Source organism: Polypterus senegalus, chromosome 8 (assembly GCF_016835505.1).
Source record: "Polypterus senegalus isolate Bchr_013 chromosome 8, ASM1683550v1, whole genome shotgun sequence".
Lineage (NCBI taxonomy): Eukaryota > Metazoa > Chordata > Cladistia > Polypteriformes > Polypteridae > Polypterus > Polypterus senegalus.
The window spans coordinates 115,479,353-115,503,473 of NC_053161.1; the positions used below are offsets into that span (position 1 = coordinate 115,479,353).

Below are 24,121 nucleotides of genomic sequence, written 5' to 3' on the forward strand. Positions count from 1 at the left end.
AATTACGACAGTATTTGCAGGACTTGTGTTGAAGAGACATTCGGCATCTGTCAAGCGTTGTAAGTATACAACCGGTTTCATCGATAACTTCACATCCAGCTTTTGAGAGTTTAAACATTCATAAACATCAAAGTGTCCATTACTGAAATCGTCACCTGTGAATCTAAGATGTTTAAGAGGCATTGGCGGTTGTCGAAAGGTGTTAAATATTTGGCCATTTCGGTACACTTGAAAGCGACAACCGAACAATTCAGAGGCAGCCATCAACTCACATGCAGATGCATAGGTGAAGGGCTTAAGTATTTCACTCTTATTGTGCTCCTGTGTAGTATAATTATCTCCTGTACCATCATCAGTCCATACCTTGAACCTCTCCCAGTCATTCAATACATAAGACACAATGTTCCTCCGGATATCAAGAGTGAGCCTGATATGGCCGTGCAATATGTAACAAAGAGAATGGAAAAGGAAGGTGCCATCTCCGGGCATGGAAACCACTCGGTAAGTGACAGTTCTTTGATCGATGGTGATCACCTCGATAGACATGTTAATGGGGATATGGTTGGAATGATAAAGGAAATGGGTACCTGAACAATGTAAAGTAAGTCTAAAATACCTACACAATAACTATAATCGTAATAAATGAACAATAAAACAGCGGAGAAGCCGTGGATTATATAAAAAGGCTGTAGTTATCAGCAGGGAGACGTGAATCCCGTGGTGAAGCAAGGAAGGGAATGTAGAGACTGGAGCGACGGACGGTCTTATATAGGCAGGCAGCTAACAACGTGGGAGGCGTTGGGATGGGGGACCCAATGCCGCCTCACACGGTGACCGAGCTGCAGGCTATGGACGTATATGTGTACGTAAGTAGGATTCAGTTAGCGTTGGGAACCCGTGTACCAAATTTCTTGAAGATGGGCCCATAAATAACAAAGACCGTTGAAAAGTTCAATATGGCGGCCGACAGTGGCATCATACCACCGAAATAAGTACCAAATTTCAGCCTTCTATCTACATGTACATTGGTTTCGGTTAGCGCAGGGAAGCCGCCTACCAAATTTCGTGAAGATGGGGCCGTAAATAAGAAAGTTCAACATGGTGAAAGTTGTCAACCGTTATGACCGTTACACGTAGAGTTTTGAAATGAAACCTGCTTAACTTTTGTAAGTAAGCTGTAAGGAATGAACCTGCCAAATTTCAGCCTTCTACCTACACGGGAAGTTGGAGAGTTAGTGATGTTGGAAAGTTCAATATGGCGGCCAACAGTGGCGTCATACTACCGAAATAAGTACATACATCGGTTTCGGTTAGCGGAAGGAAGCCGCCTACCAAATTTCGTGAAGATGGGGCCATAAATAAGAAAGTTCAACATGGCGGACGTTGTCAACCGTTATGACCGTTACATGTAGAATTTCGAAATGAAACCTGCTTAACTTTTGTAAGTAAACTGTAAGGAATAAGCCTGCCAAATTTCAGCCTTCTACCTACACGGGAAGTTGGAGAATTAGTGATGAGTGAGTGAGTGAGTGAGTGAGTGAGTGAGTGAGTGAGTGAGTGAGTGAGTGAGTGAGTGAGTGAGTGAGGGTTAGGGTTAGGGTTACTTTTATTAGTATAGATTATATTTTCTCATCAGTGTTTTTGGATTAATAGTACTAAGGGGCTAAGGAGAATCAAAATGGGGTTTAGGAGTTTGTATGTGGAACAGGTCAAAGTAAAAGGGACAGTGTAAAATGGGGATTAGGAAATGTGTCTACAGCAGGCTATAGTATTAATGATGTGTAATAAGATTCACTATAGACGAATAGCAGAGTATTTACCTTTTTTTTGGAAAAAATAAATGTTCCCACACTCTTGTTATTTTTCCATTTCGGGCCTCCGTATTTAATTCAATATCACTTCTGTACAAAATGTTTTTTTTTTATCTCTGTTGTGATTCCCCAGAGAAATCTGGTTAGTTTAGGTAGATGTGAATATACCAATCACACTATGATGAGGACCAAAACATCTATACCAAGACCCTTTGCAAAGTATGGTCTCGGTACAGTACCAAGTGAACCTTGGAGCAATTCACATGAGGTATGAATCATGGAATCTAATAACAGTCTTAACAACTGTAAATACTGTACAAGTGAAATTGTGGGTGCTGTTGTAGTCATGCTAAGCATCTGCTGTCAGTAATTACAAAGCCTAATTCCCAGCCTAATGGATCAAGGGTTAACATGGAGAATTAAAAAAAATAAAAAGATTAAAAACATGAACACCTAGGTACAAATGTAACACAATTTGCATAAACAAATTGCACAATTACGAGTCTGTTTGAGCAAGCCTACATCTCATTCAGTCTCAGAGCCTCCCTTGCACACAGGTCTATCAAAATGCATACACAAGTGGCAAGAAACAAATATCAGTGCTCTGTCTGACTGATGATCACACCCCCAAATCTTACACTCTGAAAGCGATAACACACAGGTGTGCATCCTCCCAATTCAATTGCTTTTTAAGTAAGATGCACAGTATCTTTGACACATGTGGTAACAGTTAATCAAAAATTCTGACAATTATAAATATTTATAAGAGTTAAGACAGTAGCCATGTGAGATGAAATAAACTAAATTGAGGAAAATTAATTCTAACGATACATTACCAATAGGCTTTTCATTGTTTGTCATCACCCAGGTTTTAACATTTAATGACATTGGATGTATACCAAGCTCTTGCAATAAAGCTGCAGAAATGAAATTCTCTGTTCCATCACCATCAATAAGTGTGGACATTTAAATGTCATTATGGATTGTTGGCACCATAAGCAGACTTTTGCAAAATGTTTTATTCCCTAAACTTACTTTCCCAATGCCACCTGAATATTTCATATTTTCCCAAAGTCATACCCTTTGCCAGATAAGTTGCTCTTGTGTGTAGTCTTATCATTTTTTTCAGTACCCCACTTTCCCCTTAAGTATATTGACTTCTTTATCTAGAGAGACTATGACATCTTAAATATTGCCAAAGAAAATATGAAGTAATTTCAAATACTATTTCCCATAAATCTTTACTTCCCCCTTTTATTCCTTTATAGCCAAAAAACCCTGTCTTTCTCGGGTCACTCATCTGAGATTATGTACTGACTGAAAAGGTAGTCAACATTTTCAAAAGTGATGATAAGGAAAAAGGACATGGTGAAAAAAACAGGCAAGGGTGAACACTGCGAGTCAGAAAGAAAGTCTGCAAAGCCAAATCTCTAACCAAAAATCAAGGTTAAAAGTGCAGAGCTAATTTCCACTGCCAGGAGTCACAAAATAAGAAATGAAAAATCTCTATATAAATCTCTGATAATACGGGAAAGCACACAGTGACATTCATATGATCACACTGATGATGTCACAAGTCATGCATTCCTAGTGCATCAGGGCAAGGATTGCCACAGAAATCACCATGCAAATATCTCAAAATAGCAGCAAAAAAAGCAGTAAATAATTATAGAAATTTCAGAGAAACCTCTGATCAAAAATAAGGCACACCATTATATTATACATTATGCTATATTATATTATATAAGGAGCTAGCTGCATGATATGAAGGGCACTATAACTGGAGAAGAAAAAGAGTATGATTTTTTTTTTTTCAAAACACTTGAGCTGTTTTATTTGAAGTGGAAAAATCTGAAATCTGTCAACAGAAGGTGCCAAGAACATGAAAAGAATTAAAATATAAACTACTGGGTAGAATTAATTGTAACACTGAATCATTGAGCATTCTGAAATCAATGTGTTTACACTGTATTATCCATCAGCAGTCAGTATGTGGAAAAGCACTCAATCTTGAGGTGATGACAATTAACGGGCAGTCCACCGGAAATTTTATGCGCTCACAAATACGTAATCACAGGCAGTTTCAACATTGTTTTGGATGAAGTTGACACACTTTATATTGATGTAACCTACTATAGCAAAGTAAGGTGACTCAGTCAAGCCAGAGAACAGAAGAGCTGTTTTGACCTGTACTCTGAAATCAACATGTTCATACATCTGTTAAGGAAATGTCTGATTTTATATGGAATGAGAAGTTACCTGATCTCACTTAACATATAAATTACTGAATGCCAGTTTATAGGGCAAGGGGAACCTCATTTATGATTTGTACATCAGTGTGAAGGGGTTTGAAATGTAGCAATAGTTTGATAATTTTTAGATAGATACTTTATTAATCCCAAGGGGAAATTCACATAATCCAGCAGCAGTATACTGATACAAAACAAAAAACAATAATAAATTAAATAGTAATAAAAATGAAAAAAAAATAAATAAATAAAAAAGCAGACAATAACTTTGAGTAATGTTAGCATTTACTCCCCCAGGTTGAATTGAAGAGTCACATAGTGTGGGGGAGGAACGATCTCCTCAGTCTGTCAGTGGAGCAGGACAGTGACAAAAGTCTGTCACTGAAGCTACTCCTCTGCCTGGAAATGACACTGTTCAGTGGATGCAGTGGATTATTCATGATTGACATGAGTTTGCTTAGTGCCCGTCGCTCTGCCACAGATGTTAAACTGTCCAACTTTATTCCTACAATAGAGCCTGCCTTCTTAACAAGTTTGTCCAGGCGTGAGGCGTCTTTCATCTTTATGCTGCCACCCCAGCACACCACCGCGTAGAAGAGGGCACTTGCCACAACCGTCTGGTGGAACATCTGCAGCATTTTTTTGCAGATGTTGAAGGATGCCAACCTTCTCAGAAAGTATAGTCGGCTCTGACCTTTCTTACATAGAGCATCAGTATTGGCAGTCTAGTCCAATTTGTCATCCAGCTGCACTCCCAGATATTTATAGGTCTGCACCCTCTGCACACAGTCACCTCTGATGATCACAGGGTCAATGAGGGGCCTGGGCCTCCTAAAATCCACCACCAGCTCCTTGGTTTTGCTAGTGTTAAGATGTAAGTGGTTTGAGTTGCACCATTTAACAAAGTCTTTGATTAGCTTCCTGTATTCCTCCTCCTGCCCACTCCTGATGCAGCCCACAAAAGCAGTGTCATCAGCGAACTTTTGCACGTGACAGGACTCCGAGTCATATTGGAAGTCTGATGTATATAGATTGAACAGGACCGGAGAAAGTACAGTCCCCTGCGGCGCCCCTGTATTGCTGAACACAATGTCAGTTCCCAAGACGCACATATTGAGGTCTGTCTGTAAGATAGTCCACGATCCATGCCACCAGGTGTGAGTCTACTCCCATCTCAGTCAGCTTGTCTCTAAGGAGCAGAGGTTGGATAGTGTTGAAGGCGCTAGAGAAGTCCAATAACATAATTCTTACAGCACCACTGCCTCTGTCCAAGTGGAAGAGGGATCGGTGTAGCATATAGATGATGGCATCCTCCGCTCCCAACTTCTCCTGGTATGCAAACTGTAGAGGGTCGAGGGCGTGGCGGACCTGTGACCTCAGGTGGTGAAGCAGTAGCCGCATTTTCCAGTCTGTGGTCAACTTCCACAAAGAATTCTAGTGTACGTTGACCCAGGTTTTCCAGCAAATCCAGCTGTCCAAAAGACAGAATATTTTTTCAGTGATTTTAAGTATTTTCATGAACGTGAAAATTACTCCTTTCAGGCCCCACCTTCCCTTGGGCACAAATACACAGTGTTTTCTTGTTACATTTTATAAGAAACTTCCAAGTGACAATATTTTAGCCCTGAAAACAATTGCATATGTTTTTCATCACCGTATAAGTATAACATGCGTGAATATTCTGATAGATAAAAAATACCAGATCCAGAATTAGATCTGTGATGATCATCTTCATGCTTGCTTATACTTTACTCATATCAAATTAAGCATCGACATTGGCTCTTAAGTTGCTAAAAAGCAAGCACAGAAGTCCACCTAATGGTTTCTAGAGAATTTCACTCAGAAAAGCAAGAATCATAAAAACCTTTTAATGGCCTTTGCACTAGAAATGTTTGTTGACTTCTGAATTAGATCATTTTCAATGTGAAAAGGAAATTACCTCAAGTAAAAAGGGAAAATGTTAAAATGTAATTGGAAAATTAATTACTGTAGATAGTTTCAAACAAATAAATATGATCTAAAGCAATGAAGACCATTCTACAGCACGACATGTGTCTTAAATATGGCCAAGTCTGGGACATTTTAGTACACATTGGTTAGAATAGCCGAGAATAAGAAAATATCTATACTTCCCAATCAATGAAATCTGACCTTGTAAGTGTGAAATGAAGGGGCTTACTGTTGAAGACTATTATGGTCTCTAAGTCATGATTAAGAAAGTCTCATAGTTCAGTCTCATACCACTGAGTATTGCTGAGTGCCTGTTCTCTTGCTGTGTTCTAGTCAAACAACTATATTTCTTATACTAACTAGTGTGATGAAAATAGTGTGCTTTTCTGATAATTATAATTGCTTAGAATAATCTTGAGCAGCTTACCCTTCCATCATGGAAAATTCTTTCTCTTTCCTGGCTGCCATTTTGAAAGATTGTTTCTAAGCGTTTGATGTTTCAGAAGGTAGTTAGACCAAATCTTTTATCTGCCGTGTTCTGCTGTTTGCTCATTGGATACATTATGACTTTTTTGTTCAAATTTATTTTGTTGTTAAAATACTTGCCAGTTGAATTTTGCTTTGCCATATCATCATGAACTGCTGTAGAAGTTATTAGCTAGCACAAAATTAAACACTGACAAATGGTCTATGAATATCTTTAGTGATGATATCACAGGACATAAAAAACATGAAACCAATAGGGGAATTTTAGCACATTTTTTCTAATAAACATTCAAGAAAATGCAAACTAATCTTTCAATGTTGAATTGCCCAGGCTTCGATTTTTGTGCACTCTGCCTGTGTTAATATTGACATAATGTATTTTCTTTAAATTAAAACAGGCACAAGTAACCTTGGTATGTACCAATATGTAACTCCCAATAAAGAAGCAATAAATGCACATAACCAAAATGCAAGGTGTGGTTTAAGAAATGGAGGATAAATTTGTTCTTGCCTTCTGGCAGATATTACTGAGACAATCTTTTGCCTCTGTAATCCTTGAGTTAGATTAAACATATTGCAAAATGGATGGAAAGATATTAAAGTCACTGAAGGTGCAAATAGTTGAACATACATGCAGAGGAATTATAATAACTTTCACAATGAGATTTTTAAAAGATAGTCCCAACAAATGCACTCTGGCAGTCTGTAAAGAGTTCATTGAGCATGTCGCTTTTCATTTCCTAAGAAACTGTACTCAAACTAATTCACAAATTCTACAGTCCTACTGTGTGGCTTGCATTGGCTACATGTTGTTTTTATTATATGAACTCCCTTTTTGTGATTAACAAATTCAATAGGTCTTTAGAACATTTCTGTAGACTTTCTGTCTAATTTAGGGAAGTCATAGGGTCCTACTAAGTTTTAATTTCAAATGTAAGAAATTGCATAGTGGGAAGTTGATGATCACTACTGGGTTTAAGGGACTGGGGACTTGGTTTAAATTTGAAACCAATCAAAATTTCATGTATGATTCCATTTAGAGTGGAAAATAATGACATTTCTTTCCTTTGTTTCTGTTTCAGCAAAATAAATGAGCGAATATGTACATTTTTCTACAAAAACTGGACTTTTTATCTGCTTAAAACTAGAAATATTATTACAGAGATACGCTTAAAACTAGTTGACTTTAAGTGTTATCGTCAGCTGTCTTTAAGTATTGCTGTATATCCCAGGTTACTGGGAAATTTACTTCATACTACAGGAACCAATAACAGTCCATATAACTAATATCGTGCACTTATTTTTGAACAGAGTGTTGTTGTCTTTAAAGATTCTTTTTCACTGCATATTTTCTTTCATAGCAAATGTGCTTTATGCTACCGTAATTATCTTTTATTCATGTATTTACTGTTTAAATAGTTATAAGATGACCTTTCAAGTAAGTTAAACAGGCAAATTAGAGTGGTTATGAGACTTAACATGCAAAGCTGAGTTAAACATATTGTATTCATCTGTTGCACATTACAAATAAGTAACTTTAAGTCCTTAATTTCCAGACTAAATTGTGAATAGGAATCATTTTTGCTTTCTAGTTTTCAATTTTTTGACATTAATTTCTTCATATTGTTGCCTTGTTTTCATTTTTGATGAAAGTATTAAAAAAAACATTTTGTCCCGTCTCTGGCTTGAATTCAGACTGGGTCTTTGTCTGTGTGAAGTTTGGTAGAATTCAGAGTGTGTCAAAATAGAAGTTGAATTAATGTGTTAAACTTTTTTTAATTGGTACATCAATAACAAACACATGGTACAACAGTAACTGTCTCAATAAAATGTACTGGCTAGTTTGATATTTTATTAAAATAGCTTGTATTATGTTTTTGTGCCACAGGTAGACATGTCCTGTAACTAAGTTTATGGATTTATTTTTTTTTCTGTTTCCTTTTTTACAGTGGCCAGGCCGAGCGACAAGTTTTGATAGTCAAGGATCCTGTCCATCACCAAAACCACCAATGACACCATAGCAAGAAATTGTATATGTTAAGTAATTATTTATTATTCCTAAGTAATATGAAAGTCAAAGTATAGTAGTTATCTGGTTTTAAATCCTTTACACAGAAATTCACGAAAATGGTAGCATTCAGTTATTACATTTTCTGTTTTGAGGATCAGAAAAAAAATCGTCTTACATATCTGGCGTAATATAGTAATATTTTTTCTGTTTAATTTTTTTTTTTATTTTGTTTCAAAAATGTTATGTTAATTTTATTTAAAAGGCTGTATACCCTTTTTCATTATCTGTGCCCTGATTTAGTGATTTAGTGAAACATTTGAAAGCTTAAAATCACTTTACTGTGGTTTAGTATTGCAATTTTAACTGTGAATGAAGTTAATTTTATTGCTATAATAAAGAAATAACCTTTTATGATTTCCTAAACTAATTATTTACAGAATACCTCTTTCTGCAGAAAAAGTGCATTTACTGACATTTTATGGTTATGAATATTTATTATAGTGGTGGAGCATTACAGTGTACTAACAGTCTTGCGTGTTAAAATTGAAACTTTTTCAAAATATTCATTAATACTGTCTAGAATTTGAAATGATAGGGTTACTATTTTTCTGGCATATGTAAGTGTTTTATCTGGCAAACTTGTAAGAAAGATTCACAATTTGTAATTAAGTAAATCAAATGCTGCCATTCCAGAGCCTACAAAATTTGATTATCTATGGGAACAGCTGCAAAATTAACATTATTACGTGTTTTGAGACGCCAATGTGGAGCAAAAGTATGTGTGCAATAAAATGCAAGTACACAAAATACTAAATGTTTTTATTTTTTGTATAACTGTAGAAAAACATGTTTTGTCTTTTGTTTACTTTTCATTAAGTTCTCTCCAAAACCTAAAGTATAAAAGTTAAAAATTGTATCATATATAAGTATTATATATATAAAATAATAAAATTATTTGTTTTTTTTAAGTTCTTCCCTGTTCCTAGACAAAATAAATATAACATTTTGCTTTTCTGAAGTAATTATACCATAATTAATGTAGAATGTTGTGATGCAGACAAGCTTATCCAAAGACAGAGGTGCTTTAATGTTTATAGAGACAAAGAAGCCTTTGCTAACTTTACTAAAAAACAACAAACATTTATGTTATAATATCATGTAGTACATAATAATGAATATCTGCTAAACTCTAAATATTGCTCATTGTTTTATCACATACTTTATTTCTGTGGTTAAAGCTTTTCTCCTTAAAAAAAATTTAAAGATTTAATTTTTCCTGATAACCTCTACAGCAGGGTCAAACATGGACATTTATTTAGTAAATGTCCAAAAGGGCTTCAATACGTGACCTCAACCTGGGTCCATATGCATATTCAGAAATGTTCTGCATATTCAAAAAATAAATAACGTAATTTATTATTTCAGAATGTGTTTCATAGCTTTGATTTTTTTTTTCATTAAGATGGATTGTTGCAAATCTAGATCAATAATGTTGTATTTATATCAGAATTATTATTCTTTTTCAAGAGTTAACATTATGTAAGTGAAGGAAACAACACATTTCCAATTAACAAAACTTAACCTTTCATGTAACTTAAACTCTAGACATGAGAAAGTGCCCCGCTCAGTCAAAGGTTGAAGGAGCAGCTGCAGTAGAATTGATTCAGATCCAGTTTCTTATTAACTTAGTGTTTTTAAAGTTTAGTTTTTTTATTTCAATTAACAATATAATTTAATTAAAAGATGTATACATTATTGTTATTTAAATGTAAATACTGTGTGTGGGTGTAACAACTATAAAACATGACTTCTATATAATGTGTAGACTGTGTACAATTTATTTCCATTAGATTATTTTTGTGTTAAAAGAAACCATAATGAGAATTTCAAAATTGTGTAGCATATCTTTTTATTTATTTGTATTTTTGTACAAAATATGCAGCCTTTGTGAGATATACAGATCAATAATTATATACTGTATATATATTTGTGTGTGTGCCATAGTTTTCATGAGACACATTCCATTTCATAGCATTTTTAAGAGTTTCTTTCTGTAAATTGATCTGATATATTCTGTAATGATGAAAAATGCTTAAAATGTTATTAAGTGTACAGTTTGTGATAACTTTTGTAATAATTCATAGGTAACATTTGAATTATTTTACTGTACCTGTTTCTTATGTATTTTGATGAAAACTAATTAAAGAAAGAAGAAAAATTTAATTTGTTTTTTTTAGTTTATTAACTATCATTCGAGTTTATATGTCAAAATCCTGAAATAAATGCAGATTCCATTGGAAAGGGTGTTTTTTTATTAATATTTTCAAGCCCATGTGCTATATAGTAAAATCTGGCAGTAATAAATCATGGCTGCCAAATGTTAAAAAAAAAAGCAATTTGTTGTATGCTTAACATGTTTAATATCTTTAATACAGACTTTATATCTTTCATTTACCATACAAAGATTTGTACCAACAATTTCAGATTCTGTCAAAGTATACAATTCAGAATGGCCGGTTATGTTATTCCTTAGGAAATTATACACAATACAAGGGCTTTGCCTATCTGTCACTGGGATCACATCATGAAACAATTCAGTTGTTTTCATATAAATTGTCAGAAAAGAGCAAGTCAATGATATTGCTGGTCAAGCATTTTGCTGCGGGCAGAACTCAGGCCACCCTGATGCATTGATCCTTGGTACTGCAAGTTCTTAAACCAGCTCATAACCAGACCACTGAGCTCACCAATCCGCTTTTTTCTGCTGATTTATATGAGAATGACTGCATTGTATTACAATGTAATTTTTTCAAACTTTGCTTATTAAAAGAGGGCTTTTTGCTATTTAAAGACTGTTCTCAGATTCTGGGTGTAAAAAAGTTGTGAATGTAATACATTATGTAGTAAACTTATACACCAATTCTACTTAATATTTAAGGTTTTTAAATAGTGTTTTTGTTTGGAACTTTGCAATGTTCTTCAGTTCTGTATGTTTTTCTGCGCAGATTTTTAAGGTCAATTGGTGTTTTTGTTTTCCAGATACAAGGGTAAATCAAAATGCAAAGGAAATCTAAAAAAACCTATTAACTGCAACAGATAGAAGCTAACACAATACAGCACATTTGTGACGGCCAAGGTCTAATGAACATAGATGCTCCACTGCGGGATGGCATCATTGTTGAACAACACGGCGTAGTCAGATTTCTTTGGGCAATGTGGTGTATTTCGACAGGTTTCACACCCTCTGCCCAAATAAATCTCACTATGATGCATTATTCAATAATGGTGCAATCCCACAGCAGAGCATCCATGTTCATTTGATCTTGGATTCAACTAGACTAGCTGCAGAGTGCTGTGCTGTGTGTGTCTGAGCTACCCATAAGCCATTGCAAATGTGTTTTATTGTGCCACCTATTTGTTGCAGTTAACATTTAATTTTTAAATTGCCTTTACCTTTTGATTTCCTCTCATATTTTCTTGAAAATTCATTGTGTGGCCATCTTATAAAATTTTTTTTTTTCATTCCACCCAATGTTGAATGCTAGTTGGAACAGCACCCAGAGCTTCCTGCTACAAAAAAGAAATAGCAGCACTTGAAGCTGTGCAGAGGAGAGTGCATCCCAAGGACATGTCATAATCTGACAGACTCAGAGAATTAAACATGTTTACTCTGAAGCAGATGAGACCAAGTGGGAACCCAAAGTATATCCAGCAGAATTCCTTCAAATTAAACTTGAATCATGCATTTAAGACTGATAGAAAATACTTCTTTATTAAAAGAGTTGTAAGAATCTGGAACAAACTACCAAGCCATGCAGTTGAAGCAGAAACTTTTAAGAAGAATATGGATGAGATATTGAGACAGTGTAGTCAAGTGAATAGCTAAACAAACAAGTCTGATGGACTGAAATGTTTCCACTTGTTTGTAAATTTCATATGTTAAAATGAATATGTATAGGTGATCCTAGTATTGGGCTAAAAACTAGTGTAAAACTTAAAATTACTTTTAAACACAAAACATGCACGCAGAGAGGATCTGGAATTGTGTTTGGTGTATTGGTGTCTTAATGGTAGCATCTTTTTGTTTGGGTTTGTAATTGACCTGGGTGTGATACGTGAGCCAACCCCTTTAATTGTAATTTCCTGAGTGCTGTGCAGTCGATTTGACAGTGAGTGAGTAAAAAGATATGAGGAGCAAAAAATCCAAAGTACATTTTGGTTCAATAGAATTTAAGAGGGACAAGCCTTAGCTTAGCAAACTCATACTTCCTGCGCTTGTTGCCGCTGTGTGCAAGAAATGCTACTGTTCTGATATTTAATTGCATTAATTTTATCCCAGGAAGTCACGGTGGCGCAGTGGTTGGCACTGCTGCTTGACAGCACAGATTTTATTTTGGCCACAATAATCACCCCAACATCGAGAAATTTAAATGTCCATTGCACCATTATAATTAGTTTCTGCGGTTTCACAGAACTCGAGGCAAAGCTAATTCAGTGGGTTTTGCTTATCCCTAGTGTTTAATTTTGTGTTATTGATTGAGGCTCTGACTACTAAAATACTAAAAATATAATAAATACCTTATATAACTACAGCAGGGTGACTCACAAAAAAGTGTACATTAATCAGAAAGATTCAAATATATCTTACTACTTGAGTCATCGAGCTACTCCAGGACTGCTGTGGAAGCTTTACGTTTAGCCTGTTGTCAACGTACCATGATAATGAAACCAGCAGGAAAACAATTAACCACTTAGGGTTGCAGGAAATGTCCACTTACACAACACGTGAGATAAGTTGCATGTCAAGCAGAAAGACCACCTTTTTGTTTCACAGCTCTACACACTTGCTTCAGGTGATATGGTGGTAGGTGACTGCACAATAACACTGCTGCAGGGACAAATGAATGTCTAATTTCCATGTAGGTTCACATCCTGTGCATTTGGCACAGCTAATGCATCCCAGGTAGATCCTCAGATTAAATAATACAAAGTGTAAAAGCAACAATTCCCTGAGAATGCAAACTGATATAAACAGCATAGACTTCCACACAGGCAAGCATACACAAATAAAGAGAAAGTATGATGAAATAAAGGAAAGATGCAGCAAAAGTGTGACAAAGAATGTGGTCCACTGCTGAGTAATTAAAACATTATTGTTGGAGCCGAGGTTCTAAGTGCAGTCAATTGCAGATTTTAATATCTGATCCCCCCACTCACACACACACACAAAGTTTCTTACAATTCGGACTGGGAAAAACCTCCTTTAAAATAAATGAATGAATTAGTGACATAAGGCAGAAAAATGTTTGCCCGAAAACCAATTCAATTGATTCCACTTGTTGCACTTTGGATATTTTCTGGCTGAATTTCATTTGTCATGAGAACTAAAACTCATGAGTTGTCTGGAAGTGAAATTTGGGACAATCACCCAGTTTTCTAGTAATTGGTTGGCAACCTGTCTCAGGTCACATGGAACGACTGTGATCCTTCAACCTTTTGAATTAAAGTCCAGCTCTTTCACCACTAGCTTACAGCACCTATATTATTCCTAGGAAAATTGTTGGATTAGGGAGAAATAAATAAAAAAACAGCATTACACCCAAATTCAAACCTCCCTGTGTACATTAAAAGATTTAGACCTCTGGGTTTCATCATTTTTTTTTTTTGTATGTAAAGACGTACATTATGCACTCCATTTAAAAAGCAGTTGGATTTAAAATCTCTTTTTTGTTCAAAATTAGCCTTTAACTATTTTTGGTGTACTGCCTTAAAGCACGAGTTTATTTATCCATGTCAACCTTTATTTACAAGAAACATGTCTGATTCAGATAAGGACTTCCATTTGTGAATAGAATGCATTAGTAGATTCTGAACAAACACCTGCTACTTTTTAAACTCTAATCCTTTGATTTTCAGGTTAAATGGAATCTCAAGTAAAAATCTGATTCAAAATAAATTACTGCAAGGCAGCTAAAAAGAAGCTGTGATGACAAAAAAAGACCAACTTGTGGTGATCGTCATTTTCTTTCTTATGCTGCCAGTCAGCTGATAAAAGCAAAATCATTTTTTCTGCCAATTATCATTATTTTATTCTACATTTATTCTATACTAACATAATTAGATTAAGAACCAAATGTATTCCTAATCAAAAATACGGGTGGGTTTTGTATTTTGGTTTTGATGCACAATGTTATCTGCATTGTTCTGTTTTTAACGATAGAAAAATAATGAAGGTCATGCATCAATGATGAGACAGTCATCAGAAATGACTGGATTAGCAGGGAAGGTAAGGACTAATACATATCTTTAGAATGAAAGACAGAACTTTATTTGTCCCCAGGGGGAAATTTGTCATTCCACAAATATATAGATATTTAAATATAAATAAATATATAAAATATATACATAAATATATAACTTGCCCTTTTAATTAGCTTCTTGATTTGGTAAGCCTCTCTTGTTACCAGCCCAGTACATCACAGCATAGAAAATCACCCCCTCTGTATTATGAGACCAGTACTCCAAGGACTCCAAGTACTTATAGGAGTGGACCACCTCTATATCCATTCTTTGAATAGTGACCAGACATTGAGACTTTTTGGTATGGTGAAAGTTACTGACCACTTCCTTGTTTTTGCTGATGTTAAGTTGCAGACAATTCTCTTTGCACCAAGAAACAAACTTCTCCACCTCACTCCTATACTCTGTTCCATTCCCATAAGTGCAGAATCATCTGTAAATTTCTTCAACTGACATGAATTGGTGTTATATTTGTAGTTGTGTACTGTGTAAAGAGAAAAGGAGACAGGATTGTTCCTTGTGGTGCTCCAGTGTTGCTCAAGTCCATATCAGAAACTCTGTCCTTGAGTCTCACAAACTGTGGCCTGCCTTACAGATTGTCCATTACCCAGGATACCATAGGCTCATCCACCTGCATATCTCTGAGACTACACCTTATCAGTGGTGGCTGGATGGTATTGAAGGTGCTGGAGAAATCGAAAAACATTATCCTCACAGTGTTGCCAGCTTTGTCCAGATGAGAATAAACCGTGTCAAGCAGATAGATAATTGCTTCCTCCACTCCAGTCTGTTCAGTAGGCAAACTGAAGTGGGTCCAGGTGGTCTAAAACAAGAGGACTCACATAGTCCAAGACCAGTCCCTCAAATGTCTTCATGATGTGAGATGTAAGTGCCACTCGTCTGTAGTCATTAGGTGAAGAGGTACCTACTTTCTCTTGAACAGGGACAATGCAGGATGTTTTCTACAGCAGTGGCACTTTCTGAAGCCTTTGGGACAGACTGAGTAGGTGACAGAGGACACAACAAAGATGGTCAGTACAGGCCTTAAGAACTATATGACTGACTCCATCTGGTCCCACAGCGTTTTATGTGTGTAGCTTCCTTTGTCTTCTTACTTGGTCCTTAGGTATGAAGAGTCCACACTGATGGTCAGTGATGGACTTGTCATTGGCCATTCCAGTTGATGTGGTAGGAGTTCTAGTTGGGATGGTGTGGGGAGACTTGTCTTTGGAAGAAGGTGCCAGTGGGAGGGAAAATCTATCAAAAATCATTTCAGGGTATTAGCTTTGTCTAATTTATTTTGTTTCTATAATACAAATTGACAGAATTTACATAAAAGAAACCAAAATGGTGACAAATGTGCTGACAATTGAAACTAACTTAAGAAGGATCTCCCAAAATGTAAAAATATAAATTTTAATAGGATAAGCAAATTAAAAACACCAGCCATAATCCGGTGGCAAGAGTTGTTTACTTTGCATTCTGTGTTTAGGCAAAAAGTAATGTTTAAATGATAACAAACCAGTAAAAAACACAATGAAAATTTCAAACAGAAACAGTAAAAAAAAAAAAAAAACAGAAAAGATACTGTAAATTAAACAAACAAACAAACAAAAACAAAATAACTGAAATGCTTGTTTGATGCAGTTTCAAATTGTTAACTAAAACTGCATGATACCAACTCAAGAGGGTGGCATATAGGTGGCTATGCCCATGGCCCTGGCATGACATTAAAATACTGTACTACTGTATACTGTTTTTGTCATAACTTAGTGAGCTTCAATTATCAGGAGGTAAATAATATTTCTGTCCTTTATAGTACACCGACTCATAAGTTTTAAAATGAAATTAAATTGTAAAGAACTTGTTAACTGCTTTTTAAGCAGCATAATATCACTGGTTTACCCCTGCCTCATGACTGCCATGTTGGTGTGAATCTTCAGTAGTCTGTTCTGCTATTAATATGCCTGGAGCTCTAACACCTTATTATTGAACATAACATAAAGCCAATCAATGGGTGACCACACTTTGAAGGAAGTGCAGTAACAGATTAGGAGCAGGCCATTTAAAATAACAATTATGTAAGAAAGGTTAGTAAGGAATTCAATCAATTGCCACCAAAAGAAAATGAGCACAATTAGCACAATTGTTTTGATTTTCTGTTACTGATTTTTGCTTAGAAATTACCAATAATGAAGCCAGCAGTTTAAACAACAGATCTAGCATTTCAGTAGGTTTTATCATGATTCCTTACTTGGTTACTAATTAATTTTAACTCTGTGCCAGATTGCAAGTAATGTTAGCATTTTGATAAGACATTGTAAAGAGAAGAGAACAGTTCATCATAATTATATGTGCAGTGCAGGAAGACACTGCTTGGACTCCTAGGAATAAATTAGAAACAGAAATTAGATTCAAATAAGACATGATAGAGAGAGCAGAAAGAAACCTAAAGAAATCAGAAAAGATTTAAAATGTAAAAATTTAAAATTTTACATTAGTAATTTTAAACTATCTCTGCTGGAGAAAAAGTTTTGCTTTATGGGACCAAATGGTCAGTCTTTTTTCAGCCATAGTCTGTTAGGATCAAGCAGGGGCTCAAACTTTAGTTTTTGTTTGTTGTCTTTTTCTTTGTTAATTATTTCTATCTGTATGTGTGTTGTTCTTTGCCCGGATGGGACACCACTATAAAAGAGAGTTGAAAAACAGGCTTTCCGTCCAGATGGGAACAGGAATATTTACCCAGCAGGGATTACGTTGTACGTTGTAAGGGAGACAACAGCATATGTGTTCTGTTTTCCCTGATGCGCTAGGGGGCAGCATCTCAGGGATTTGGGTACTCTTCAAATACCCACAGGGCATCATGGGATTTGGAGTCCCGGAGTACAGCCCTGTTGAGTTACGTGGGTGCTACTGCATATGGCCTGAGGAAAATTAAGAACCTGTTCATCCATAAAGAGCCTTTAATCAGAGATAGATAGATAGATAGATAGATAGATAGATAGATAGATAGATAGATAGATAGATAGATAGATAGATAGATAGATAGATAGACTATCTATCTATCTATCTTCAGGCCCTGAGTTTGTAAGTTCAAATCCCACTGCTGACACTGTGTGACCATGAAAAAGTCACTTGACATGCCTGTGCTCCAACTGGAAAATCAAAAGAAATGTAACCACATGTGTCATGAATGCTATAAGTCGCCTTCAATAAAGGCGTCAGCCAAATAAGTACAGTCATGTGAAAACATTAGGACACCCTTTGAAAGCATGTGGTTTTTTGTAACATTTTTAATAAATGGTTATTTCATCTCCGTTTCAACAATACAGAGAGATTAAAGTAATCCAACTAAACAAAGAAAACTGAAGAAAAGTCTTTTCAAGATCTTCTGTAAATGTCATTCTACAAAAATGCCTATTCTAACTGAGGAAAAAGATAGGACACCCTCACATGTATTCCCTCTTAAATTGGCTCAGATCTTACACAGGTATATCACACCAGGTGCACATAATTAGTAGATCGTTACTCTGCATGTTGAATGAGGCTTGCCCTATTTAAACCTCAGACATTTAGTTTGGTGTGCTCCTGACTGTTGAAGTGAGAGTGAGCACCATGGTGGGAACAAAAGAGCTGTCAGAGGACTTCAGAAAAAAGATTGTAGCAGCCTATGAGTCTGGGAAGGGATTTAAAAAGATCTCAAAGATTTTGAAATCAGCCATTCCACTGTCCGGAAGATAGTCTACAAGTGGAGGGCTTTCAAAACAACTGCCAACATGCCCAGGACTGGTCGCCCCAGCAAGTTCACCCCAAGAGCAGACCGCAAGATGCTAAAAGAGGTCTCCAAAACCCTAAAGTGTCATCTCGAGAACTACAGCAGGCTCTGGCTACTGTTGATGTAGAAGTACATGCCTCTACAATCAGAAAGAGACTGTACAAGTTTAACTTGCATGGGAGGTGTGCAAGGAGGAAACCTTTGCTTTCCAAGAGAAACATCGAGGCCAGACTGACATTTGCCAGAGATAAAGTTGACAAAGACCAGGACTTCTGGAATAATGTTCTTTGGACAGATGAGTCCAAAATTGAATTATTTGGACACAACAGCAGAGGACATGTTTGGCGTAAACCAAACACAGCATTCCAAGAAAAGAACCTCATACCAACTGTGAAGCATGGAGGTGGAAGTGTCATGGTTTGGGGCTGCTTTGCTGCAGCAGGACCTGGTCAGCTCACCATCATAGAATCCACGATGAATTCTACTGTGTATCAGAAGGTGCTTGAAGAACATGTGAGACCATCAGTTAGAAAATTAAAGCTGAAGCGGAACTGGACCATGCAACATGACAATGACCCAAAACATACTAGTAAATCAACCAAAGATTGGCTGAAAAAGAAGAAATGGAGAGTCCTGGAATGGCCAAGTCAAAGTCCAGATTTGAATCCCATTGAGATGCTGTGGGTGACTTGAAAAGGGCTGTACGTGCAAGAAACCCCTCAAACATCTCACAGCTGAAAAAGTTCTGCATTGAGGAGTGGGGTAAAATTTCCTCAGACCGATGTCGAAGACTGGTAGATGGCTACAAGAACCGTCTCACTGCAGTTATTTCAGCCAAAGGAGGTAACACTCGCTATTAGGGGCAAGGGTGTCCTATCTTTTTCCTCAGTTAGAATAGGCATTTTTGTAGAATGACATTTACAGAAGATCTTGAAAAGACTTTTCTTCAGTTTCCTTTGTTTAGTTGGATTACTTTAATCTCTCTGTATTGTTGAAACGGAGATGAAATAACCATTTATTAAAAATGTTACAAAAAACCACATGCTTTCAAAGGGTGTCCTAATGTTTTCACATGACTGTAAATGTTAAATGTACTTTGTGGGATTTCCGTCTGACCCAACACTGCTTCCGACGGACCATGTCCTAGCACCAAAAGTACCTCCGGGTCAAAGGTAAAAGGAGCCGTTTCACCTTGACCAAAGAAGGCAGAGGGTAAAACTCACCAGAGGAGTGGAAAGAGAGGAAAGAAACTTTCATTAATTGAGGTTACTATGTAACAACTGGAATCCATCCTCCTCTGCGTTGTATTGGAAAGAAGTCAACTAGAGGCAAAACAGAAGTTTATTTCCTATTCCCTTTCCAGAAACAAATAAAAGGACAGGGCATTATACAAACAGCTTTTTGCCAATGCCTATTAAATAATAAATCAAATTGATTACTAATTATTATAAACACAAACTATTAATACAAAATGAATAAAATCTAATATAGAAATTAAAATCCAAAATATACACGTGGCCATGTTGTACACCAGCTCCGAATTACATTAAACACCATGTCCCTACTCTAAAAGAATAAACGCTAAAATTTTAGTTTTTTAAATTAAACATACAAAAACTACATGTGAGAACTTGGAAAAAACTACATGACTTATTTACGGTGGCCCAGAAGGGCAAGTGACAAAAAATGTAAAGGTATGCCACGCACAATTAAACAAGGAAACACACACACTTAAGGTGACAGGCACATTCAAATGAAGTGCCACGCAAAATTAGAAATGACGCAATCACAATCAGAGGGGAGACGACAAGTAAAAGTGTATGGAAAGAGTAATTATGGGTAGGTACCTTGGCAAAACTAAAAGAAAACACTGATTGGTGGAAAGGTTTGCCTGTCATCCCACAAGGGGAGTTTCCGATTGAGTTAGGGAAAGTTAATATAGCATTCTGTTTTCAATTACACTGTTGGCGTTCACAGTTCCCAATGTATGTACATAGTGGTGTACATTAACAAACGGACATCCATTTCTTTTTTTTTTCTGATGCAAAAGTTATGCAAAAAAAAAAACGATCCGAAAGTAAACTGGAGGTGCTCCCCATTCTTTTTTTGTTTTGCCTGCAGTGAGGTGCTTGATAGTGTAGCAACACTTTTAATTCTTTGTGTCACCTCTTTTGTATGTATGTGTCACCTTGTTTAATTGTGGGCGCCACATTTAATTGTGCAAGTCACCTTTTTTAATTTTGCGGTACTACAGTTAATTCTGTGTCTCACCTCTTTTGAATGTGTGCATCAACTTGTTTAATTGTGTGCATCACACCTTTACAGTTTTTGTCACTTGCCCTTTGGGGCCAACATACTTATTACACACTTGAGCATTTCCAAATAAAATATATGTCAAATAAAATAAAATAAAAGTTGAACAGGCTTGGGGAGATCTGAAAATATGACTTACCCCTTGCGTTATATGTCTGGTGGCTTAACTACCAGAGAAGCCCAGTGCATACAGTCTGTGTGGTGTAACATTAATTAGCACTCATACTATAACATGCAATTGGTAGCCTACTAACTGATTTTGAGGAAGTTCATAAATAAAAACTACAAAAAATAATAAGACAAATTACACTTTGCTACAACTATAATGTGCCATGTGATTGTCTGATAAGTGAAGGTACTGTATAAATGTACAACCTTTATTTGAACCCATGACTCTGTTGGATGTAATTGTGTCTGGGGTTTGGAACTCAGTGGCACTTCTTTATGGACACAGTGTCTAATGTTAATAATTATTTTCAATTAATATTTGATAAATTGGTTTAATTTAGTTGATTTTCTGATATCACCTGCTTGTATTTTAATCCGTTTTCATTTTGTGTAATTGAACCCAATGGACAGAACATCATGATCAGTCAGACTGTGCGGCTATGAGTTCTCCCCTTTGTTCATGGCTTCCCATCCTGCTGTGAGTTAATCACTTCTGTGAGTAAAGGAGATTTTTTTTCTGATTTTGTTTTCTTCTTTTGTGATGCAGACATTTTGTTTCTGGGGTTGTACTTTTCCCCTTTGGAATTAGCTGTTATTGTTAGCATTTGGTATTTCTAGCGAACGCCATTTTGAGTAATTACTCTGTTTTGGTAAAGAAATCAAATATTTCCTTATTGCTTGTCATTTGGGAGCTGTTGTTATCATTACATTAACAAGTACTGGATGCTTGTCTTTTCTTTTTTGTTTGAAGGAGAGTCTTTGCTGCATTATCCTGTGCTCTTCTGTGCCTTAATGACAACTGAAATTAAAAAATCACCCAATTGCAAGATATTTGAGGCTCACAGTTTTTTCCCTTCTCCTAATCCACAATTTTATAACACAGTCAAGCTCTGTGACACCAGTTTGTTTCTTTGGGGGCAGTTCATATTATGTACTATCATGATGGCAAACATAAACTGATTTAACAGACCAATCTGAAACCATCTTAATCCAATTCAGAGATGCAGGGGCAGGCACAGCATTGAGGGCAACACAGAAACCAATATTGGATGGGACAGTCCTTCACCCACTCAAATGTGGCCAGTTTAGAATTACTTGTGTAATCTAACATGTCTCTAGAATGTGGAAGGAAAAAGAACACAGAAAACTGTCTACACACAGCTCTAACTCCATTATTAAATCTGCTGACAATACCACTATCACTGGACTGATCACCAACAATGATGAGAAGGTTCACAGAGAAGATGTCTATGTGTTGACCCAGTGGGGCTAAGATAATAATCTCACCCTTCATGTCAGCAAAACAAAGGAGCAGGTCATATACTTCAGGAAGCAGTCCATGTTACTTAAAATACAGGAAATACTGTATATAAATAATAATAATAATAATACATTTTATTTATTTGTAGGCACCTTTCTAAACACTCAAGGACACCGAACAATAGACAAAACACAGATTATAAACAAAAGTAAAATACAGAAGTTAAAAGCAGACAGAGCAATTGTAATCAAAGAGAAAAAGCAGTCTTAAACAAATAATTTTTAAGTATAGATTTGAAAAGTGAAAATGATTCAATATTTCTAAGTTCAGGCGGTAGTGAGTTCCAAAGCTGGGGATGCTCTGCTCCCCATAGTGGTAAGACGAATAAAGGGGACAGTCAAGTGGATGGAGGAAGAGGATCTGAGGGTGCGGGAGGGAATGGCAACATGGAGGAGGTCAGACAGATATGGAGGGGCAAGGTTGTGGATAGCCTTAAAAGTTAGTAGGAGAATTTTGAATTGAATTTGGAACTGAACTGGAAGCCAATGAAGCTGCTGCAAAACGGGAGTGATATGGTAAATAGAGGGGGTTCTAGAAATGATGCGGGCAGCTGAATTCTGGACCAGTTGAAGCTTATAAACAGATTTGCGAGAAAGACCAAAGAAAAGGGAATTGCAATAATGCAGATGAGAAGTGACAAGGCTATGAACAAGAATATCAGTGGTGTGGTGTGGAGTGGGGAGTTAGGGAGGGGCGAATACGATTAATGTTACGCAGTTGGAAATATGCAGACCGGGAGATGTTATTGATGTGGGACTGAAAGGATAAAGTACTGTCAAGGATGACACCCAGACTCTTAACCTGTGGGGAAGGGGAGACAGAGGAATTATCAATAACAAATGAAAAATGATCAGTTTTGGATAATGATGATTTTGTACCAATGAGGAGAACCTCAGTTTTGTCACTATTTAATTTAAGAAAGTTTGAAGAAAACCAGGATTTGCTTTCTGCTATGCAATTAGTAAGGGTGGAGGGTGGAAAGAAACCAGTAGGGTTGCTAGTGAGATAGAGCTGGGTGTCATCACCATAACAGTGGAAGCTAATGTTATATTTTCGAAAGATATTGCCAAGGGGAAGGAGGAAAATAATGAAAAGAAGGGTCCCCAGGTCAGAGCCCTGGGGCACACCTGAATTAACAGCGGTGGGTTGGGATGTGAAAGTTTTAAGCTGAACAAACTGAGTGCGGCGTAAGAGGTAGGATCTGAACCAATAGTGGTGTGTGGGTAATGCCAATCGAAGATTATCTATTGAGAAGAGTAGTGTGACAAATAGTGTCAAAGGCTGCACTCAGATCAGGAAGGATGAGAATAGTAATTAAACCAGAATCAGCTGCCATAAGGAGGTCATTAGTAATTTTTATACAGTAAGTACTGTTTCTGTACTGTGGAAGGGATGAAAACCAGACTAGAACTGTTCATATAGATTATTTTTAGATAAATGAGAATGAAGTTGAATAGCCACTATTTTTTAAGAGTTTTGGAAATGAAGGGTAGATTAGAAATAGGACGAAAATTACTGAAATTAGTCGGATCTGCACCAGGTTTTTCAGTATTGGGGTTAATGCAGCAGTTTTAAAAGATGAAGGAACAGTACCAGTAGTGAGAGAAGAGTGTATTATAGCAGAGATAACAGGGACCAGAGAGAGGAGGCAAGCTTTGACCAGAACTGTAGGGACTGGGTCCAGTTGACAAGTGGATGGCTTAGCCTTACAGATGAGATCTGAAATTTCTGAGAAGG

The 24,121-nt window shown here is 36.4% G+C and overlaps 1 protein-coding gene across 3 annotated transcripts in view; it reads left to right on the top strand.

The window, feature by feature from the left end:
- Positions 1–9,392, top strand: part of syt10 (synaptotagmin X) — a 115,974-nt gene extending 106,582 nt beyond the window's left edge. For 2 of the 3 annotated variants that reach the window (XM_039761662.1, XM_039761663.1), the window contains exon 7: positions 8,446–9,392. In XM_039761662.1, the coding sequence (XP_039617596.1) occupies positions 8,446–8,517 (72 nt within the window). In that variant the 3' untranslated portion in view covers positions 8,518–9,392. The remainder of the gene's footprint in view (positions 1–8,445) is intronic. The other variant, XR_005634709.1, reaches the window with a different exon arrangement.
- Positions 9,393–24,121: the final 14,729 nt, after the last annotated feature.